Source organism: Eutrema salsugineum, unplaced genomic scaffold (genome assembly GCF_000478725.1).
Source record: "Eutrema salsugineum unplaced genomic scaffold, Eutsalg1_0 scaffold_5, whole genome shotgun sequence".
Classification (NCBI taxonomy): Eukaryota; Viridiplantae; Streptophyta; class Magnoliopsida; order Brassicales; family Brassicaceae; genus Eutrema; species Eutrema salsugineum.
Window position 1 is genome coordinate 8,393,213 of NW_006256612.1, and position 22,121 is coordinate 8,415,333.

General features: G+C 34.9%; 4 protein-coding genes across 4 annotated transcripts; 2 read left to right on the forward strand and 2 right to left on the reverse strand.

Moving 5' to 3' along the window:
• Positions 1-5,071: 5,071 nt before the first annotated feature.
• On the reverse strand, positions 5,072-8,544 carry LOC18992868 (catalase-1). The gene is made up of 7 exons (XM_006416315.2): positions 8,236-8,544; positions 7,382-7,478; positions 6,839-7,116; positions 5,887-6,663; positions 5,722-5,811; positions 5,545-5,612; positions 5,072-5,446 (listed from the first exon to the last, which is right to left on the reverse strand). Exons 1-7 carry the CDS (start codon positions 8,248-8,250, stop codon positions 5,293-5,295), a joined length of 1,479 nt encoding a protein of 492 aa, XP_006416378.1. The 5' UTR covers positions 8,251-8,544; the 3' UTR covers positions 5,072-5,292.
• A 69-nt stretch (positions 8,545-8,613) lies between these two features.
• Positions 8,614-12,195, reverse strand: LOC18992869 (catalase-3). Its single transcript, XM_006416316.2, has 8 exons — positions 12,046-12,195; positions 10,897-10,993; positions 10,484-10,761; positions 9,598-10,374; positions 9,418-9,507; positions 9,249-9,316; positions 9,057-9,150; positions 8,614-8,955 (listed from the first exon to the last, which is right to left on the reverse strand). Exons 1-8 carry the CDS (start codon positions 12,058-12,060, stop codon positions 8,896-8,898), a joined length of 1,479 nt encoding a protein of 492 aa, XP_006416379.2. The 5' UTR covers positions 12,061-12,195; the 3' UTR covers positions 8,614-8,895.
• A 4,071-nt stretch (positions 12,196-16,266) lies between these two features.
• Positions 16,267-17,719, forward strand: LOC18992870 (GDP-mannose transporter GONST3). Its single transcript, XM_006416317.2, has one exon. It carries the CDS (start codon positions 16,362-16,364, stop codon positions 17,445-17,447), a length of 1,086 nt encoding a protein of 361 aa, XP_006416380.1. The 5' UTR covers positions 16,267-16,361; the 3' UTR covers positions 17,448-17,719.
• Positions 17,720-18,244: 525 nt separating this feature from the next.
• Positions 18,245-21,913, forward strand: LOC18992871 (cyclin-B2-3). The gene is made up of 12 exons (XM_006416318.2): positions 18,245-18,526; positions 18,766-18,832; positions 18,944-19,073; positions 19,181-19,228; positions 19,329-19,377; positions 19,467-19,610; positions 19,955-20,089; positions 20,627-20,716; positions 20,803-21,024; positions 21,107-21,205; positions 21,311-21,489; positions 21,597-21,913. The coding sequence occupies exons 2-12, from the start codon at positions 18,778-18,780 to the stop codon at positions 21,727-21,729; spliced, it is 1,284 nt and encodes a 427-aa protein (XP_006416381.1). The 5' UTR covers positions 18,245-18,526; positions 18,766-18,777; the 3' UTR covers positions 21,730-21,913.
• The last annotated feature ends 208 nt before the right edge of the window (positions 21,914-22,121 follow it).

Consider the following 22,121-nt stretch of genomic DNA (forward strand, 5'->3'; position numbering starts at 1 on the left):
CAGTAAAACAAAAGTTTCTAATGTAGTGGAGAGTATTGTGTAGGTAAGGTAACCAATACCATTTTCGCCTCGTGAATAGATGCCACTGCTCAAATATAGTACTCCTAGAAAATTATTAACTTTTTGTCAGGCAAAACTGCAAAACCATCGACTAATATTAAATTAAGTGTGGTTTACATATTTTTTTCAACAATCTATATACTCAGAACGGTAACAAATTATTGCTTATTTCAAATTAAGTTAGGTCTCTTTTTGATTTTTCAACATAAATTTTAATAATACTCCATATATACCTAATTTAATTTCAGATATAATTAATTGGTCCAATAGTCAAATTGATTTTATATTGAAAAATATAGTTGATAGTTTTACGAGATAACTTTTAAACCGACGTTCGTTTTAATTTGTTGAGTTAAATCTACTAAGTCATTCATTAATTCCCAATGTGTTACTTTATAAATCGCATGGTGTTATGGGGAAGACTAGAAGTATAATTTTTTTAAAAAATGTGAAATTTATTACAAAAAAAGCATTTAAATATTGTAGAAATTTTTGAAAGTGTTGGAGTTTTATAGAAAAAAAAGACAATAGAGAGAGAGTGAAAAATAATTAACCATTTCTCCACTCGACCAATGTTGGAGAAGTCTTTGCAATGGAGGTGGGTCGTAGTAACGAAGAGAATTAGAGATGTGATATGGTTCTTGAATTTTTTGTTTTTTTGTAATTTTATAGTTATCAGTCATTCAATTCTACAAATATTTGTAATTTTGTAGTTCAACAGAAGACGTTACTATACGTCAAAAGGAAAACCCTGCGTAGATATACACCAATCATCAACAGAACGAAAGTACGTATATACACGCAAGTGTTTCTATCTAATACTCATCATATACGGTAAGCTAAAAAAGGGAAAACAAGTGGTGCATGACTGGCTTTCCTCCACTTGAGCTTTTTGTCTCACATACTCCCCAATTAGGTACAGTCCACATATATAAATTACTCACAATTTTAATTTCTGTAAAATTATTTTCTATACTTCTCGTCAATAGTAAATAAATGTTTCACACTTTACATATTTTTTTATGGGTATTCTACTAAAAAGACGTTGGATTTGAGCATGCATGCATGAAATTTTTAGAATTTGTTATTATTAAACACAATAGTTATTAAAGATATATTTATATATATATAATTACAGGTTACCAAAATATTAGCGACACTTGTTTCTCTATTTGTTTTTAATCCACGACTAGACTTTTATAATAATTCTAATCAATAGTACGTGACGTTTTAGATATTTTTTTTTATAAGTGAAAAAACGTATAGGTTATTCTATTATCTTTTGAAATTTCTGCTAACAACAGGATAAAGCTATAATGAGTCATCACAAACATATTGTCGAATTCAAATTAGAAACATATTGCAGATATGACAAATGGTTAAGATCTAAATATTATCTTTTAGTTTTAAATATAGTCAACTTAGTTCTCTAATTGACTGGATTATTTAGAGCTGTAATCAGAAAAGATATTTATTTGAGAGTGGATCGAACATGATAGGTCGTAAGCATAAAAAAGTTTTAGTTAGGTCGCTCATATGGGCGTTGTGAACTATTTATAATTATTTTAAATAAGAAAAAAAATGCAACACTCCTCCCGTACGTAATATATTCCTTCATTCAGAAGAAATCGGAGACAAAGACACAGTCGTAAAATTATGTTCCTCTCTGCTTCTTCTTCTTTTTCTGTATGGACGAACGCTCTTTAATCCGGTCTAGAATACAGAAATTCCAACCGCGAATATATTAGTAATATAGTTTGATTGGCTTTTATTTTATTTGCGGTTAGGAACTTCTATTATTTCCTTTTTTGTTTTGTTTTGGTTAACCAAATAGTTTCATGTTTTAGGTTCATAGTCATTAGCCATTTAGCATTAGAGAAGGTTTTAATGATACCCTACTCTATGGCGTCAATTCTCCCTCCCAAGTGGATTGAACTTGTGGGGAGACAGCTCATACCTCCCAAAGTTATGCAAAATCTAACTTCTTCTTTTTTGACATCATATTTATATATATATATATATATGCCTTTTAACTTTTATGTGGTTAGTTTGTTTTGTTGAACTTCATGGGATACCAAAACAAAAAAATTTTAAAATAACTATGGATTACAAGATATCGTATATATATATATAAAAATATAATATATATATATGTACATATCGTAATTCTATATTAAATTATGAATAAAAATAGATTCCTCATACCATGATTCATTGATACTTAAGCTTTAATAATTGAATGCATTGGCCGAAATCATATTATGACCACATCCACATGATTCCTTGATTACTTCGTTAGTTCGTTTAAGCTGTTGTGTGTGATTAGTCCCAACGGTTTAATTGGAATCTTGCACTACTTTAAATCGTATATAGTTTATTGCATAAACAGCCAATAATCAGTTTCGCCAGAAAAGAAAAAAAAACAAAAAAAGCAGTCAAATGATCAGAAGGAAAACAATTCTACACAATATAGAATGGGAAAACCAAACTTTTTTGAGGTAACCAATGAAAAGAAAACTTTCCAAATACAAAAGAAGATTCTGATTACACAGTTTTAAATTATTATCTGGGCGAATAGAATCTCTTTTCATAGGGTAATGAAACGTATAAAAAATATGAAAATTCGGGACACTAATTAATACAAAACGAACGAGGTCTGTGCACTGTGCACAAAGAAAAAAGAGGCAATAAGTGCAACAAGACAAATAGAGCGACGAATTATATTATAAGGTTGGCCAAGTCATTAACTCCCACGTCAAATAATTGTGATAATTTTTGCACGTCTTGGTTAGGTATAAAACCTTTATACTTCTTCAATTTTTTTAGTACGGAGATGATATTTTTATGTTGAGTACATTGGTTGGTAGACCGAAGTCCAAGGCCCACGAAAATTATACTTATTATATATTTACATAATTACATTTTATCGTTTTCTATAGGGTATATATAAGTTTCCGTTTACATAATTAAATTTAATACCACAATTTTATTAACTAGGTTCATATATATAGTTAATTAATGAGATAAATATTATTGGGTTTTTTTTTAGAGAGAAGTTCATATACTATTATTATTGTTATTAATATTATTATCATCAATAAAGAGATAAATAAAAAAGGAAATTTAACTAATTGAAACAAACAGAATTAAAAAAGTTATCCCACATTGATATTCTAAAAGAGGAGGTATATAATTTTTCTTCAATAAATAGCAACATCATTAAGAATTTTTTTAACTTAAAACCTACATTCAAAACAAAGTTTAGGTTTGATCGGAACTATCGATTTTAACCATAAATATTTGCAAAATTTTAATTAGTTTTTTTCTGATTTTACCTAGATTTTTAGAAATTCGGTTTTAATAGCTAATCTAGATTGGCTTGTCAATCGATTCTCAGTTACACTTCACAAAGTTGTGGGCTAAATTCATTGATATTTGACCAAAAACGATATTTTTATAGTTTCAATTATTATTATTATTGTGTATGTTTTAGACGATATTTTATACTAATCTTTTATAAGAGTCATATTTTTTTAGTTCGCTTAAAGCTACCATAGCACGCACTGCATGCAAATATGCAAATCAAAGCAAAGTCTTCTTGATTTCGTCATCAAAGAAATTGACTTTTCCTAACATGGATCCGAGATCTTGTTAACGACAACCAAAACACGTTAATTGTATTTTGTTTCTTCCTTTAAACTGCAAAGTTCTTAATTTTAAACATATTAATATTTTTGGACCACTAGCAAACACAGTTCACAATACCATTTCATTGGATGATTAAACAGTCTCTTAAGATGCGCAACTTCGATCTGAAAAATTGTGCACAGTATTACTTACCAAGTTATTTATCTTTCTTATTTTCTTTATTTTTCATGAAACAGAAAACTGTATTTTTTAAACACGAATAGTATTTATATCAATTTTAAGATGGATCACTATACAGTTTACCCGGTTATGGAGTAGTCCAAGCATAATATTACACTCGGACATAGATCTAGCAATACTAAAATAACATCACTAGGTCCCTCATGTTTTACTCAGGCATGGTAGGAAACAGATGTTTTACGCGCCAAATATATTAAAAATTTGATGAGCATGAATTTTGAGAAGTTAGTTATATGGTCATGTCACAGATGGTAGTTTAGTCCACTTTTAGTGTCTTCAAGTTCAAAAATCTAACTCGTTGTTTTCTTTTTGTCGAAAAAATGTTTGTTAATGGCCTAATTTCTTTCTCTTTTTTTGGGCAAACAAATACTACGGACCGAATCTGGTTATACTAGACTATTAGTTATTGGTTAAGCAAATGTGGTGAGTTCGAACATCGAAAGCAAAAGAACGAACAAATTAAATCTGTTAATGGTTTTAAACCCGAAAGTTATGGTTCTTTGTTACAAAAAGGCAAAAGCTATACTGTCGGAAAAAAGTCAGCGGCTAACCTCTATTAGCGACGTTAATCAAGACGATATAGCTTTTGGCCTTTTTTCAACGCAAAGCTGAGAAACTACAATTATACTCCTATGCTCAATACTTCAAAGCATATACACATGAAAATGATATTGGTGATTAAGGTTTTTGTGGCTCCATGTGCCTAATTTCTTATTTGAGCTGAGGTTCTCTTAATAGATTACTGGCCGAGACGTCAGATTAGTCAGACTGTATTAGCTAGTTAAAGTTTAGAGGAACGAGTATTACAAAAAAAAATTTTAATTTGTCAACTCGCATTATTCTTTTTTTTTTTTTTTCATTTCCACTAGCAGCGGACTAATCAAATACCCCACCCTCACTTAAAGTAAATTTATAAATTGTGTATGGAATCTTGCATCATAACAAGGCCTAATTAAAAAGATCTGACGTGACTATACCAATTTAACAATATGGACAAAAAACTTAGTGCGTCTTACATTAGACGACAATAATATTCCAACTATAAGCTCAGGTCATAGATGCAAATCTGCAAAAGGCACACTACAATCGAAAGCAAAAATATATAACAAATAAGACCACTTAGAGTAGAACCAATATAAGCTATATAACTCAGCTTTTTATTATAATTTCCCATAGAAAATATTAGTTAATTTTGTGAATACAAGATTACAAACAGGAACTAGTATTCGTCTTTAGGCGTTTCATTGCACTGTTTATTTTAATAATAATCTACTATTGCCAAAGCGCAAGAGGAGCATATTGGGCTTTTAATGGATTTACTTAGTCTTCAGAGATGGATATCATTCAGAAGTTTGGCTTCACGTTAAGACGAGTCGCTAGTTTCTGTCCCAGAGACTTGTCTGCCTGAGACCAGTAAGAGATCCAGATGCTGCGAATTTCGTGCGTCACACGAGGCTCGGCGAGCGCTTCAACAAAACGCTTCACGAACCGCTCTTGCCTTTTACCGGGAAAACAAAAAAAAAGACGATTAGAGGTTGGTTATGAATTGTGAAGTTGTGGATTTTGAAGTGAGGATTCTGAGTTTTTAGTGTTTACCTGTCTGAATCCCAGGACCGGTATCTTTCCCCTGGCTGCTGGAAGTTGTTCTCCTTCTTGATGATGCACTGTGATATAAAGAAGAAAGTAGAAAAACATTTGAATATCAGAATGTTGAAAGATTTGTGAGACAACTTCGTTATCTACATATGTTAAAGGCATGTAGAGGAATATGACCTTCTCACGGTTTCCAGAGCAGACAATAGGACTTGTAGGGTATTTTTCTGCATGGCGAACCGGATTCAACCTCGAAGGAAAGTAATTGACCTGGAAAGCAACTCAGCAGGTTTCATACCATACTAAAAAATGATTGTGAATAAATATTTTGAAAGAGCTGATTACCTCCTCTTCCCTATGCATGAAGTTCATAAAACCTTCATGGTGATTGTTGTGGTGAGCACATTTCGGGGCATTGACAGGTAGTTGCAGATAGTTTGGTCCAAGACGGTGTCTCTGACTATCGGCATAGGAGAAGATCCGGCTCTGGAGTAATTTATCGTCTGAATAATGGACGCCTGGAACCACAATAGCAGGACAGAAAGCAATCTGTTCATTCTCATTAAAGAAGTTGTCGATGTTTTTGTTCAAGACCAAGCGTCCAACAGGTTGCAGAGGCAAGATATCTTCAGGCCAGATCTTTGTGACATCAAGCGGATCGAAATCGTACTTGTCTTCGTGGGCAGGATCCATCACTTGAACGAACAGATTCCACTCTGGATAGTTCCCGGCTGCGATCGAGTCATAGAGATCCTTAGTGGCATGGCTGTGATTGGAGCCTCCAACTCTGATAGCTTCCTCATCCAACAGGCATTTAACCCCACAAGTCGGCTTCCAGTGGAACTTCACATAGTGAGCTTTTCCAGCTTTGTTGATTAGCATGTAAGTGTTGACCCCGGCGCCTTCCATGTGCCTGTAGTCCTGTGGGATACCAAGATCGTCAAAGAGGAATGAAAACATATGCAAACTCTCTGGGTGGTGAGAGAAGAAGTCAAGTATCCTCCAGTTCTCCTGAATGTGGGATTTGGGATTCGGTTTCAACGCATGGACCATGTCAGGGAATTTCATTCCATCTCGGACGAAGAAGACAGGGAAGTTGTTCCCAACAAGATCAAAGTTCCCCTGAGTTTGAAAACAGAGATATGAATCAGTAGAAGTACCATACTCATTACTTTCACATCTAATTAAAAAGGTGGTGAAATGAAATAGATAAAATAAACGTCCAAATATTAGGCAAACACATCGAGATTAATTCCTTAAAACAGAGAGACAATAGAAGGATCGGACAAAAGCTAACCTCTCGCGTGTAAAACTTCACAGCAAAACCACGAGGATCTCTCAGAGTCTCAGGGCTGCCACGCTCATGGATCACAGTTGAGAAACGAGCAATAACAGGAGTCTGAACACCAGGTCCTCGAAGAAAATCAGCACAAGTAAGGTGTGTAATGTCATGAGTGACTTCAAAGAAACCCTTTGCACTGGCACCTCTAGCATGAACTACCCTCTCAGGGATCCGCTCCCTGTCAAAGTTGGCGATTTTCTCAAGCAGATGGTAGTCCTCCAGAAGAATTGGACCTGACAATATATAAAAATTATACCTTTTTCTAAATTTCCAAACCAGCGCACATAATAAAACATGAAGACTTATATCAGATTTGGCTTATAACTGAAGGAAGAAAGCTGAGTGACTTCACACAAGTCCAAAAAACCACTGGCATTCTCATCTACACGTTTTTGACTTCCATTAATAGCTACAAGGACATTATTTCTGACAACCACTGGTTCACCTGTTCGCAATGATTGTTTATTTGCATTAAAGAGATACAAAATAGAAACGCACCTCTGGTGCCAACAGACAAAGAAGAGTTGTTGTTCCAGACTGGAGCACCCGAGTTTGTAGTGAAGAAGGGCGAATCATGAGCGCTTGAAGGACGATGCTGCACCAAAAAAAGTAAATTAAAAAAAAAAAATGTAACTGGATCAAGTATTTAACCAAATTCCCTTAGATTGGAGAATGTCTTTGAGAAGTGATGATACTTAATAAATAGCAGTAGTAGAAAGTATAAACAAATAACCAGATTCCACAAAAGCCAGATTAACTATAGAAATTTAGGAAGCAATGCTAACATTTTTCGTAGCTGTTATTTGAGCTGCAATGACATTCAAAAATCGAACACGGTGACTAAATAACGAACAAAGGAAGCCACAATCGTAGAGAAACCTTAGAACATGATGATCTCCAACGATATCGACAGATGAGACTTGTTAATTCGAGCATGTGCATATGGAAAAATAAACAATCAATAGACGTAAACATCTACACTCCTAAAAGTTTTAAGTAATCTTTTAATCTTAAACACATGCAAGTTTCTGGCAATTAAAAATCCCTCCACAGAATAAAGAAATCGATTTAAAGACCCCACAAAAAAAAACCTCAAATAATCGAACAATCACCGCAACGCTCCAACACATATTTTGGACCATTTTTTCCCTCGATCAAGTTACGAGAGAAAACGAACCGAGTATCAAATTTCTCACATGATCCGCAAAGAGAAATCGTCAAGGAACCAGAATCATACTCTCCGTATATCAAATCGAAACACCAAATTAACACGAAACGGACTCAGATCCAGAATCAAGCAAGACAAAAAATTAAAGTTTACGAAAGGAGCCTAAGAGAATCGATCCAAGTACCCTGTAAGGATCCATGATGCAGACAACTTTATCCGAATTCTCCTTGCGATTTTAGCTGTGTGAGACTGAATTTTTCCCTCTGTATCTACGCGAATTGGCGTGTGTTCCCCACTATTGCCCGCGTTTTATAGCGAGGTAGATAAATATCTTATTTTAGCTCCTTCCAAAAGCCCACCGCGAGAAAATGAAATCATCTCTGGCAACGTGTGCTTATTTGGGGATTACGTGATTATCCAAATAAATAATTATTCCCAAATTAATCCTCCAATTACGTGTGGATAATATCGTCTTTGTCGTCGCTAGATATATACTATACCATAAAAATAGACAAGTGTTGTTTTCAATCCAGGATTTATCTATCCCTTACAATAATTAAAATACTCGTAGAATTATTTTATACAATAAGATATTTACTGCTTCAAGAAACATTGATTTTATTATGAAGAGATTACAAAGCCAGTGACCAGTAAAACGAAGGAAACATCGGTGTAGAGGATTACAAGCATCAATATTATACAGAAACGAAACAACAACACAGGGATATATCTTTTGAGTTGTATTGATATATCTTTTGAGGGACTTAACGACCAAACGATGATGGATCGATTGAGAGTTTCACGATCATACCTTGCGTAGACAAGCAACTCTGGAGATTGGTCTCTAGATGCTTGGCCTCACGTTGAGACGGCTTGCTAGTTTCTGTCCCAGAGAACGATCAGCCTGAAAGAGGAGAGATTAAGAATGTTAGCCTTGCTGAAAATGTTGCACAACCAATAAAGGAAGCAGAAGATTTCACTTGATTTTTTTTTTTTTTTTCTGACCTGAGACCAGTAAGAGATCCAGATGCTGCGGATTTCGTGAGTGAGACGTGGCTCCGACAGAATCTCAACCCATCTCTTAACAAACCGGTCTTGCCTGTGAACAAAAGTGAAACATGAAAAGATTAGGAATTAAGCTTTGTCCAGTGAGATTTTGTGAGAGTTAAGTTAAGAGAAATGAAACTTCTTCTTTACCTGTCTGGTGCCCATGATCTGTATCTATCTCCAGGCTGTTTGAAGTTGTTCTCCTTCTTGATGATGCACTGCAACATAAGCAATAAAAAAGTTTTTTTTAGCAGACGATTCGAATAAATTGAGATAAAGTTTTAAGGATTTGAAAAAAAAGGCATGGAGTGAATCAAACCTTTGTTCGGATTCCAGTGTAGGATTTGTTAGGAATAGGAACTTTCTCGGCGCAGCGGACGGGATCAAACTTTGAGGGGTAGTAATTAATCTGTAAAAGCAAACACCAGATAAAGACTTTAATACCAAATCAAAAGACCAATAATTGTAGCATGTAACACAAGTTAATACTAATAGTTACCTCCTCATCTCTGTGCATGAAGTTCATAAAACCTTCATGGTGATTGTTGTGGTGAGCACACTTGGGAGCATTGACCGGTAGCTGAAGATAATTCGGTCCAAGACGATGTCTCTGAGTGTCACCATAGGCAAAGATCCTACACTGGAGCAGCTTGTCGTCCGAGTAGTAGATCCCAGGAACCACAAGACCAGGGTTGAATGCGAGCTGCTCAGTTTCATTGAAGAAGTTGTCAATGGTCCTGTTCAGAACCAAGCGACCAACTGGCTGCAGAGGCAAGATATCCTCAGGCCAGATCTTGGTCACATCAAGCGGGTCGAAATCAAACTTGTCCTCATCCGCAGGATCCATGGTCTGGATGAAAAGCTTCCACTCGGGGTAGTTACCAGATGCAATAGCGTCGTGGAGATCCTTGGTTGCGTGGCTGTGATTGGCTCCTCCAACTACCTTTGCCTCTTCATCAGTCAAGTTCTTGATCCCACAAGTGGGTTTCCAATGGAACTTGACGAAGAGAACTTTTCCAGATTTGGAAACAAGAGTGTAGGTGTGGACACCGAAACCTTCCATGTGCCTGTAATCTTGTGGAATACCAACATCATCAAACATCCAGCACCATGTGAGCAAACTCTCCGGTAAATGGGACATGTAGTCCAATATCCTCCAGTACTCCTGGATGTTGGTTTTGGGGTTCGGTTTCAACGCGTGGACCACATCTGGGAATTGAATCCCGTCGCGGATGAAGAACACCGGAGTGTTGTTACCAACAAGATCAAAGTTCCCCTGAGTTTATAACAAAGCAGCAGCAGCAAGACACACGTTCAGTATACTGATTCTCAAGAAGCCAGAGGAGATCAACAATGGAAAAAGGTAATCTTTTAGCACACTATACCTCTCTGGTGTAGAACTTAACGGCGAAACCACGAATATCCCTCATGGTTTCAGGGCTGGCACGCTCGTGAACGACGGTGGAGAAACGGACGATAACGGGAGTTTGAACACCAGGTGCTCGGAGAAAATCAGCACAGGTGAGGTTTGAAATGTCATGGGTGACCTCAAAGAAACCCTTGGCACTGATTCCTCTGGCATGAACCACTCTCTCAGGAATCCTTTCTCTGGTGAAATTCGCAACTTTCTCGATCAGATGGTAGTCTTCGAGAAGAACCGGACCTGCCCAGAACAAAGCAACAAATTTTTTTTAAAGAAGGAAAACAGAAAAAAAAAAAAAAACCCATCACGCTCCATTATCGACAGATTCTTCGAATTCAGATTAGAGTATCATCGATAAGAAGAAGAAGATAGTACCTCTTTCGCCGATGGTGAGGGAAGAGATGTTGTTGGAGACTGGAGCACCACCGTTTGTGGTGTAGAATGGAGCGTTGTACGCGCTCGAAGGACGATACTGCAAGCACCATAATTTGATCGATTTTCAGGAAAAACGCAGGAAAAATAGTTCAAATCTAGCAACAATCGAATGGATTCGACAAGAACACTCCACAGAATTTTACTAGACTAGATCCGTGAGAACCCTAATTTCAATTGGAAGATATCACTTCCACTACTAACCCGCGCCTTTTACTATATCCAATTTTATGACGCGACCCGACCAAAAACAAATCCCGGTTCACCGGGTCGGACCCGGTTAGGAACGGGGACTGATCCGGGTTGGTGGCAAAAATAGTAACATGTCGGAGATAAAGGATTTTTAGATGGATTTTAATTTATCCTAAACCAATAATTTATCTGATTATTGCTTTGCTTATGAGACAAAGAAGGCTTGATGGATCTTTAAACACTTTTTATTGTTCGAATAAAATAATTTACAGACTAATCCTCGTAGGTATGTTTAAAGAAGATATATGGTAAGAGTTACGTATTTTATACGAAAAAAATACTTTTTATTGACCGGTTCTGATTAACTGAATGTTTAAAAGCATGATTAATCATAAGTTTAGATCAAATTTAATTAGATTATTTATATTCTGATTAATCAGGTGTGTGTAAATCTGAGAAATGATTAATTTATCAGATTTGGATAAAATCACTCTACTAATATACGGTCGGACGACTAAACAATCGATTAAACACCCTTTCTTAGAAGACATATGTTTAATAAAAAAAACTCACAAACAACAAAATAACTTCTAATCTAAGGAGAAAAACAAACCACATGTGGCGTTTCTTTTGCATGCACTGGAGGTTTTAAAGATAGCCAGCCAAAAAAAAAATCAACTATCACCAACTTAGCTCAAGCAATCTAGCTCAAGCGCGATCATAGAGTTTAAGCAAATTTTTGAACTAAAAAGCATGTTATCACTAAGACTCAAGAGCATCAATCCAAATTATCTTTTCATTTCCTGGTTAGAAACAGTGAAAAAACGATCATAATTGAAAATGTCCGTTTAAAGATACACACTGACACACACAAAAAGGGTAAGAAGAACATGAAGATACCTTGTAAGGATCCATGGTGATGAAAAAGCGTTGATGATCCCAACAGTGATTTGAGGTTTTGGTTTAGTGAGTGTGTTGAGGATCCTCTGTGTAAATCTATATATAGTGAATCGCGTCTGCTACGCACAATAATGGCGGCCCCAAGTGGAGGGGTACTTTTGTCCTTTCGAGATCAATTTATCGGTACAGTAAAAATGGGCCATTGTGTTTACTTTTCCTTCGGGATAAACAATAATGCCCCCACTTTTTTTTTGTCTTCAATGCCCCCGCTTAGATATTTATTTTTCCTTTGTTAGCTCCAAGCCTCCAACCCCAAAAAAAAAAAAATCATTCGGTGATGAATAATAATAGATGACCCCTACAGGTCAGTATTGCTCGAGAGGAAAATAAAAAATATCTTTCGAAAACAATTATTATTGTGACAAAAACAAATCACCAAATCGTCCAAATCTCAAAACCAAAACTTTAAACAATAATATATCATGTTATAAAATTTATTAATATGTAAACCCGATGGCCGATAGACGACCTGTTTTTATTTTCCTCTTCTTTTTTTTTTTAATTTCGAAATACACAATCTTTCTATATTAGCTTGGTTTGAGACGTGATAAAAAGTGTGCTGTTCTTACGCTTTGGAAGCAGAATAAATAAGATCATAATTTAAAAATGCAAAATTTAACTAAAAGATAATGTATTAGAAATAATTTATCTGTCATAATTTCGTGTATTGTGAGGTAAATTGTTTACTCTATAAATTTGTTGTCCAAAACTTAAGCCATATCAAAGCATAAGTGCTTAATATGGCATGAACAAAAACTCATAGAAGAAATTTCATATAGGACCATGATCGTGTAGTAGTCTGAAACATGAACTAACTAAAACGGGGTAATCCGATTGATTTCCATTTTCCAAACATGTAATTATTTTTAATTTGGATTTTCGGATCTCAGAATATTTATGTACGTTATAGAAAAGTCGCGTGATACATTTCATTTCATCACATGTGTTTGATCTTATCGTATTGAAAGAGGAAGTTCGTGTCAGACACATACTGCATGGATAATGTTTTTTTCTCTTGGGTATAGTAGCCTGAGATTTCTACGTAATAATTTCTTTTCCAAGATTATACGATGTTTCGATCGGTCGACCAAAAGTAGGATTTATTTTGAAAATTTTGGCAACTTTATCTTGCAAAATATTTTATGAAATTCAAGTGGAATTAATGAGCTGAACCGGTTAAGATTGTTTTATTCTTATCCGATTAGATACGGTGTTTTATGTTTGCATAAATAAATCATATTGATGAAATCTAAATTTACGGGTTGAAAATTCAAAACATTTTATTAATAAAAAATGCTAAACTAACTAATGGCATTATTGAGTGGGTATGGTGGGGAGTCTATATGTTTGGGGTCATGTTGCGATTACCAACACGTTATGTCGATAATGAATCGATCGATGTTTTGATTGGGGAGCTTACACTTGGGCCCCTTTAAAGTGAACAAGTTGCTCTTGTTACTTAGTTCAATATTTTTACAACTACGTCAAACTGCTCCAATACTATTCTCGAAAAATTGCAATCATTAGAAGACAATCTACTTCTATCTCCGCCTAATATCAATATTACACATTATTTTGTTTTTGAGTAAAAGAGAATATTAGTTTATCCGGTTAATTCATGTAGGCTTTTTGTTATATAACTAGAAGTTCAGATTTACTAGACGCCTTTTCATATCTCTAAAGAACGATATATGCATGTGACATGTTGTGTTGAGTGCAGTGACTCAAATTAAAGAGTCAGATGTGTGATACTTTTGTATTTACATAAATACATAATCGAGGGTGTTCTCATCATGGGTTAAAACTTATTGTTTCATCGTTGTAGGATGCAAATTCAAATTCAATATTGTATTGAGTTTGATAAGATATACAGATCATAGATTTTATTTTTATAGATATAGTTCGTAAAGTGTTGATCTATTTACAAATCATAGAATATATATACATTATCAAATATTACTCCTGAGCCTAAAAAATCATGAACCCACACGTCCTACAAATTTGGAATTTACAAAAGGGAAAAAATATGAGTTATTATTAGATAAAGTTGTAGAAATCATCTTACCAAAGAAAAGTCTTCGTGTCGTCAAAAAAGCACGAGAAGACTTGGTTTAGTGACGACAAAAAGAGCCACAAACCTAAGCTAAATTGTACTATGTATATAAATTTATAATAAGTTTATAGTAAGTTTCGTCATATCATGCATGCAAACAGCATTACTTGTCAACTGTTTGTAGTGAAGAATTCTAAGTTACTCAGCCTTATATAACCAAATTTCTTTTATGAACTATTAAATATTTGGATTTTGATCCATAAATTTCCTGAGCTACAGAACAAGACTTTAATAACAGCTATTATGAACTAATAAGACGAAACTCGAAAGAAGATAACAATAGAAACGACTAACACGTTTTTACTTTATACAATCACTCTTCAAACCTAAATTTTGTTTTTAGTCGATGTATATATTCAAAGCAAATAAGAGTAGTTTTTGTTCACCATATGAAAAGAGAAATCACAGTTACAAAAAAATTGGTCATTTTTACTACAACAAAACATTTATATAGGAAAAAATCTAAATATCGTATTGGATCATAGACTCATAGTACTTTATCTTGGGTATAATTATGTATTTGCACGTCACTTTAAAACACAGAATATTTTAATTTTTCAGTTTTAAATTGAAAGTAAATAGAAAATTAATGTTGACAGTCATGCAAATTACCTAATCGACTAATACTAATTCTTGGATCATGTACGAGGGCAACTGGGATCCAGTTATAAGCTGCCACGTAACAATCTTACCCTCACTCAGTTACTTTTTTGATGTTACCCAACGAATGAAAATGCGTTTTGTGGATCAACACGACAAGAAACGGGATTACACCTTATCCCTTTTCTTTTTCCTTTTCTAGAAAGGAAATACTTAAAATTTGTCAATGGAATTGAAAAATCAATAAGAAAGTGGGAAAGAATTTTTGCAATCGAATCTTTTGGTACATCCGTTTCTACTCAGATTGGGACTTAACAAACCATTTCTGTATTATAATGATTGTTTCCTTTTCACTTTAGCTCTTTTGGTTATTTTACAGTGAATATTAAAAATGTATAGAACGATGTCACCAACTTCATTTATAAAACTCGTGATATTAAATTAAATATTTACATAAACAAAATTTAGAAGTTATTTTTTTCTTAGTAAAACAAAATTTTACTAGAATGATCCTTTTTATGTAGTTTTCGATAGTTTTTAAACATCTATCAAAATATGTATAACCAATTAAGGACTTTGTGATGTAGAGTTAAGAATTAATGATATTGAATTTTGTACATTACTTAGGGTTTGACGTTTATGAGAACATTTATTCATTGTAGTTTAAATCTATCAATAATATATTTAAATATACATAATGTAATTTATCATTTATGGGCCACATATCATTTACATCTAATACAATGGGCTCTAATGTCTACTCAGATGGTAAATTTTGGGCCGATCTGCAATTTTGATGACACCTTGATCAAGGGAAGACGTAGCCTTATAGTTCTTGGTGAAAATGAAGTAAAAACTGCTATGCTATCTAAATACTAAATACAGGCAACATGGAAGGTAAGACGTTGTAGAGTTTGCCAATCAGACAGATCTGATATGAGTGAAAGTGAAATCTGATGTGTTTTACAACTTATAATCTATTCCCCATGAAAATAATAAGGTGTATGTTTTTTTTTTTTTAAGTATGTTTTTCTTATAGAAATCATATTTCATAGAAATATTTGCTCAAAATCTAATGAACATATACAAAAAGTTTTTAGGAAAAAAAGTAGTTCAAATTAAATTGGGCGATATAGTTAGTTGTTGTGTCATAATGCGGTTAATATACTGTCCAAAAATTAATAGTTTGACAAAACGTGAAGAAAAACAATTCCATTCAATTTGTAATGGAAATTAATTACAAGAGGCTAAAAAGGTAAGAAAATAGAAAATCGAATAAAATCGTTGGCACTCCAGATAGGTTGCATGCAAAGTAAGACGGATGAAAAATGGGAAAGTCCAAAGATATCTGAAGATGACACAGTTCTTGGCGTGCTTCTCTCTCTATTTCTCTCTATTTAAACCCCATTTCTCTCCAACATAAAGCACTTATTAGCTTTTTGTGGTCGTTAATTATGATTCGTTTTCTCTCAATCGCTTAATGTTTTGAATGCCATCACTTTTCGTATTTGGACGACGTTAGAAGCATTTTCAATTCGTTCAAATGAGTAACCGAGTGCGAATCTTATTAGTATCCACCACAGAGAAGAAACACTCAGGAGAGGTTCAAGGGACAAAGCAGCATTGGTACAATGGTTTGTATCATCAAGCCTCTGTGTATGGTGTAGCCACAGGTTATTGCATCTCAGCTTCACTTCTCTCAATCATCAACAAATGGGCAATCATGAGATTCCCTTACCCTGGTGCGTTAACCGCTCTTCAGTACTTCACAAGCACACTTGGTGTCTTACTCTGTGGCCAGTTAAAGCTCATCGACCACGATCCTCTCAATATCTTGACCATGTGGAGGTTTCTTCCCGCAGCGATCATGTTCTACCTCTCACTCTTCACCAACAGTGAGCTTCTCCTTCACTCTAACGTCGACACTTTTATCGTTTTCCGCTCAGCCGTTCCCGTTTTTGTCGCCGTTGGAGAGACCCTTTTCTTGAAACAGCCTTGGCCATCTCTTAAGACATGGATCTCTCTTGCTACCATTCTTGGAGGAAGCTTGCTCTATGTGCTCACTGATTACCAGTTTACAGTCACTGCTTATAGCTGGGCCATTGCGTATCTTGTGAGCATGTCTATAGATCTTGTCTACATTAAGCACGTGGTTACGACCATCGGGTTAAACACTTGGGGTCTTGTGCTTTACAATAACTTCGAGGCTCTTCTCTTGTTCCCACTTGAGCTGCTCGTAATGGGAGAGCTGCAGAAACTGAGGCATGAGATCAGTGATAAGCCTGACTGGTGCAGTTTCTCGGTGGTTTTGCCGGTGGGTTTATCTTGTTTTTTCGGTTTGGCTATCTCTTTCTTCGGTTTTTCGTGTCGCCGGGGAATATCAGCTACCGGGTTTACGGTTCTTGGTGTTGTGAACAAACTGTTAACAGTTGTGATCAATCTGGTTATATGGGATAAACACTCAACTTTCATTGGAACTTTGGGACTCTTGATCTGTATGTTTGGTGGAGTCATGTATCAGCAGTCCACGAGCAAGAAACTGAAAGGTCTACAAGAAGATAATCCGCAAGAACAAGATGATGAACAAAAGAAACTACAATACAACGAGGAAGCTCATAATAAACTATGATCGTACACGAAGCGACGTAGAGACATATACATGCTTTGCAAAGATGCCAATAAACAACAAAATTAGGAAACAAGAAATCGTAGCACTATTTCAAACCTAAGACCAAAAGCATATCAAGTTATTTAATGTACATGCAAATAAAAGCAAGAAGTTATTGATGCGATTTTAGCTAGACACCCAATGATAGTCAGTGGTAGTAATGTAGTCACATAAGTATCTCCTTTTGAAATATACTCGAAGATGCAATTAATCAATGCCATTGTTATGTAAAAGTGTGTATATTCCCATAAAGAATTACTCCACTACTTAATGAACATTTCAAGTTTTTTTTATATAGTTTGGCTAAAAAAAAAGAATGTCATTAATTCATTATCTTGAGGTTAATATTAATTTGTCTTTTGGTCAAAGAAGACTAATTTCATTTCTTTCAAATAATCATTTTAAGGATACTTTTTCATACAAATAGAAGTATTTATATTTCTTTGTTTTTATAGAAATTATTACATAGTATAATTTTAAACTTTTTTCCGAATATAGAAAGAGAAAAACCGAAAATTTTGAAAAAGGTACACGCATGAAAAAGACAAATAACAAATGATAGTCGTTGCGTGAGATTCATTGAAGAAGGTAAGTTATTTTATGGTGGCCAAAAAAAAAGAAGAAGAAGAAGGCAAGTTATGATCTGGGGCATGATCCAACGGCTGAGAGTAACTAGCCGTTAAATCTAAATAAAATTCTCGTCTTCAAATCTGTAATATCACAACCTTTTTTCCTTATTTTTTAATCTCTTCTTCTTTCTTGGTATTGCCCTTATACTGCGAGAGAGAGAGAGAGAGAGAGTGAGTGAGTGAGAGTGAAAGGAATCTTCAAAACGTAGCGATTGGAGAGAAAGAGAGCGATATCGGTTCTGGGTTTTGCTAAAAGATCTCTCTTTCTCTCCGTTGTTTGATCAACTGAATCCAGGGGGAGACACTATAAAGGTTTAGGAGATTTCACTGAGTAGGAATCGTTCCTTGGTTTGATTTTGTGATCAGGCGTTGACTTAATTTCGCGGTGGTTCTTTGAATTGACGGCGGAAGGTGAATCCTTTTTTTGTGGGTTTTAGTCATCTGGGTATTGGGGATTAGGTCTTGTTCTTGATTGGGTCATTGGGTGTTTTGAGATTAGTAAACCGGATCTAAAGGGTTCGATTGTCAAGAGTCAAAGACAGTTTTTTTTTGTTGTTTTCAATTTTAAAAATCCTGCTTTTAAGTTGGGGATGTTTGGATTTTGAATTTGGTTTCGAGAGATTTAACACTCCAATTAAAAACCTCCGCAGATAACGAAGAAAATGGGTAAATCTGATGAGAATAGCCTTGGATTAGTTGGATCAATGAATCTCCAAGGTACCCAAAATCGATTATCTTCCTAATCATAATCAAATCCTCGTATTCATCGTTGTTAATTACTTTTTTTATTCTTTCTCTCTTAAATCCCAAATTGTTTACATGGTGCAGGCGGAGGAGGAAAGACCATGCCGGCGGCGAATACAGGGCCGACCAGGAGAGCTCTCAGTACCATTAACAAGAACATCATTGAAGCTCCGTCTTACCCTTATGCTGTCAACAATAAGAGGTCACTTTCCGAGTAAGTGTTTCCTGAGATGAATCCTCAGATTCGAGATTAGCTTTTTTTTTTCCCTCCCCTTTGAATTTGATTCTTAAGAATCCAACTTTTTTTATCTGATTTTGCAGAAGGAATGCCATCTGTAACAAACCACCTCTGCATCGGCCAATCACTAGGTACATTAGATAGATCTTCACTCTTGTCTACTTTCAATGTCCTCACATTGTCTGATTAATGAGTCCATTAACGACTTTTTACTACTCTCTGCCGGTTTAGGAAGTTTGCTGCTCAATTAGCGGATAATAAGCCACAAATCCAGGAGGAGGTACTCTATAGTGGCACTATTCAATACGTGTTTCAGTTAGAACAGTGACATAGACCAATGTTTTAATTTTCATCCTCTTTTAATTTTAGGAAACTAAGAAATCAGACTCGGTTCCAAGTGAAGAAGTAGAGAGAATTATCATCGATGTGGATGATAAGGAAGAAGTAGACGACTTTAATAAGCCAATGTTTGTGCAACACACTGAAGCAATGATGGAGGAAATTGACCAGATGGTATTTTTATTATTATCTTTTTTTTTTTTTTGAACGCAAAGAACTTTTATTGATGATGATCGGTTACAGCAGAGTATGACTTAGGGGCCATACAGATTTTAAAGAGATCACACAAAGTGTAACTCTTAGAGTTTAAGAACCTGTTATAGATAGCAATCGAATTTTCCGCTTCGAGTAAAAGAAGGATCCATAGAAATGGCAACTAGCCATGACCACCTCTATTACCACGACCACGATTCCCACGTCCACCCCGAACAATTTGCCATTATCTCTTTATTATTATCTTAAGTTCTTGATCCTTATGTTTTATGGAAGCTAACTCACATTGCTTGTTTCTTCCAAAGGAGGAGGAGATTGAAATGGAAGATGCATATGAAAAAGAAGAGCGAGTGATCAATATTGACGCTTGCGATGAGAAGAATCCGCTAGCCGAAGTTGAATATATCGGTGATATACACAACTTTTACAAGAAAGTTGAGGTAACTTGAAATTTTGCTGTTCTTTATCGTCTGTAACTTGGTCGAATAGCTCATACAATATGAGAAGTCCTATTGAAGTGTGTAATTAGGCATCAATCCAAAACTCGACATTAAAAGCATTGATGTTAAGAGTTTGTGTTCTATTCTCTTCTCAGTTTTAAAAATTCAGGATTTTTCAGTAAATAAGAAGGATTCTGTTTGTGTTTACATTTCATGGTTCAAGATCAGTCTAGTATATGATATTAGAGGTATCCTTAAGAATGAAAATGGTTCAACTTTTGAAACTCTAGACCCTTACCTGGAAACATCCCTTCCATGTATTTGTCGAAACTTTTATCATCATTGACATCTCTATCACTCTGTTAACTCCTTCCCAAAACTATAATATTCCGTAAACTTTTCTAAATGAACTGTGATAAATCTACATCTTAGTCTCCTAGCTGCAGTTTAACACATAAGTTGCTGTTCTTTGTCGTCAATGGGCTTCTAGTTTCGAGGTCCTGATTTAATGTTTGATAATTTCTTATGATTCTGTAGGAACATAGTTGCGTGCCTCCTAACTATATGGACAATCAGCAAGATCTTAATGAGAGGATGAGAGGAATCCTCATTGACTGGTTGATTGAGGTAGATAGGTCCAGACCAAAAAGGCGCTTTTATTTTATTGTTGTTGATCTTCAATGTGAGAAATTTAAGTGAAATTTTTGGAGCAGGTGCACTACAAGTTTGAACTGATGGAGGAAACTCTTTATCTCACAATCAATGTCATCGATAGATTCCTTGCCGTTCATCAAATCGTGAGGAAAAAGCTTCAGCTTGTTGGTGTCACTGCTTTGTTACTAGCTTGTAAATACGAAGAGGTCTCAGTTCCAGTGGTAGATGATCTCATCTTGATCTCTGACAAAGCTTATACTAGAAGAGAAGTACTAGATATGGTGAACATTATTTTCTTTTGATCATTAATCTAAATATGGTGAATTTCAGTTTCAGTTGACCTTCTTTTGGCTTCTATTGTAGGAGAAGCTCATTGCCAACACCTTGCAATTCAATTTCTCTTTGCCTACTCCGTACGTGTTCATGAGACGGTTTCTCAAAGCTGCCCAATCTGACAAAAAGGTTTATCTCCATTTTTTTTTTTGAAAAAGCTCTTTTATTCTAGGAACCATGAGGCCTTTATATCTGTATTATCTAAAACTGTGTGATATGCAATTTTGGTTTCAGCTTGAGGTTTTATCGTTTTTTATCATCGAGCTTTGCCTCGTGGAGTACGAGATATTGGAGTATCCTCCGTCCAAGCTAGCAGCCTCGGCAATCTACACTGCTCAGTGTACACTTAATGGATTTGAGCAATGGAGCAAGACCTGTGAGTTTCACACAGGGTACAAGGAAGAACAGCTACTGTAAGAATCACAAAGTCATGAACATATAATTTGAATTTCGTTTTATGATAAGAGATATTCTAATTCTGGAAATTGGCTTTTGTTTTTTTTCTTCTTTGTTTTTCCAGGGAATGCGCAAGAAAGATGGTTGCTTTCCATCACAAGGCAGGAACAGGGAAGCTGACAGGAGTTCACAGGAAGTACAACACATCAAAGTTCTCTTATGCTGCAAGGACTGAACCAGCTGGGTTTTTGCTTTAATGGAGGAAAAAACTGTAATAAGATCAGAAGTGCCGTCCATAAATATTTGGTGGCCTAGAGTTATATGAAAAAAAAGAGCCTTTGGATATTTTCAAAAACTTTAACTTTTGGTTTCATTTTTGCAACACTTTTTTTCTATGAATGTATCTTGTTTCATATAGAAAAAAAAAAAGAATTTGTTGATCAAAAATAAGTTTGTGTTACGTTTTTGAAAAACAAATCTATTTAATTTTGAAGTTGGTGCTGTAATTTTTTTAAGAAAAATGATTTTATAGAAGTGATAAATAGAATCAAGAAAAATTATTTTAAAAGAAGAAAATGGATTACTGTGTTTGACAATTATTTAGTTGATAATAATTGATACTTAAAAATGAAATAAACATGATATTACT

Bases quoted from the DNA above. Each gene is read 5' to 3' on its own strand.
- LOC18992871 (XM_006416318.2), top strand. From the start codon at position 18,778: ATGGGTAAATCTGATGAGAATAGCCTTGGATTAGTTGGATCAATGAAT. The intron at 19,611-19,954 runs GTATTTTTATTA...TTTCTTCCAAAG, and splicing joins TGGAGGAAATTGACCAGATG to GAGGAGGAGATTGAAATGGA. The intron at 21,490-21,596 runs GTAAGAATCACA...TTGTTTTTCCAG, and splicing joins TACAAGGAAGAACAGCTACT to GGAATGCGCAAGAAAGATGG.
- LOC18992870 (XM_006416317.2), top strand. From the start codon at position 16,362: ATGAGTAACCGAGTGCGAATCTTATTAGTATCCACCACAGAGAAGAAA.
- LOC18992869 (XM_006416316.2), bottom strand. The intron at 10,762-10,896 runs GTACTATCTTCT...TGTTCTGGGCAG, and splicing joins CCTCACCATCGGCGAAAGAG to GTCCGGTTCTTCTCGAAGAC. The intron at 8,956-9,056 runs GTCAGAAAAAAA...CTCCTCTTTCAG, and splicing joins GGATCTCTTACTGGTCTCAG to GCTGATCGTTCTCTGGGACA.
- LOC18992868 (XM_006416315.2), bottom strand. The intron at 6,664-6,838 runs GTTAGCTTTTGT...TTTCAAACTCAG, and splicing joins TGAAGTTTTACACGCGAGAG to GGGAACTTTGATCTTGTTGG. The intron at 5,613-5,721 runs GTCATATTCCTC...TTTATATCACAG, and splicing joins GCTCTGGAAACCGTGAGAAG to TGCATCATCAAGAAGGAGAA.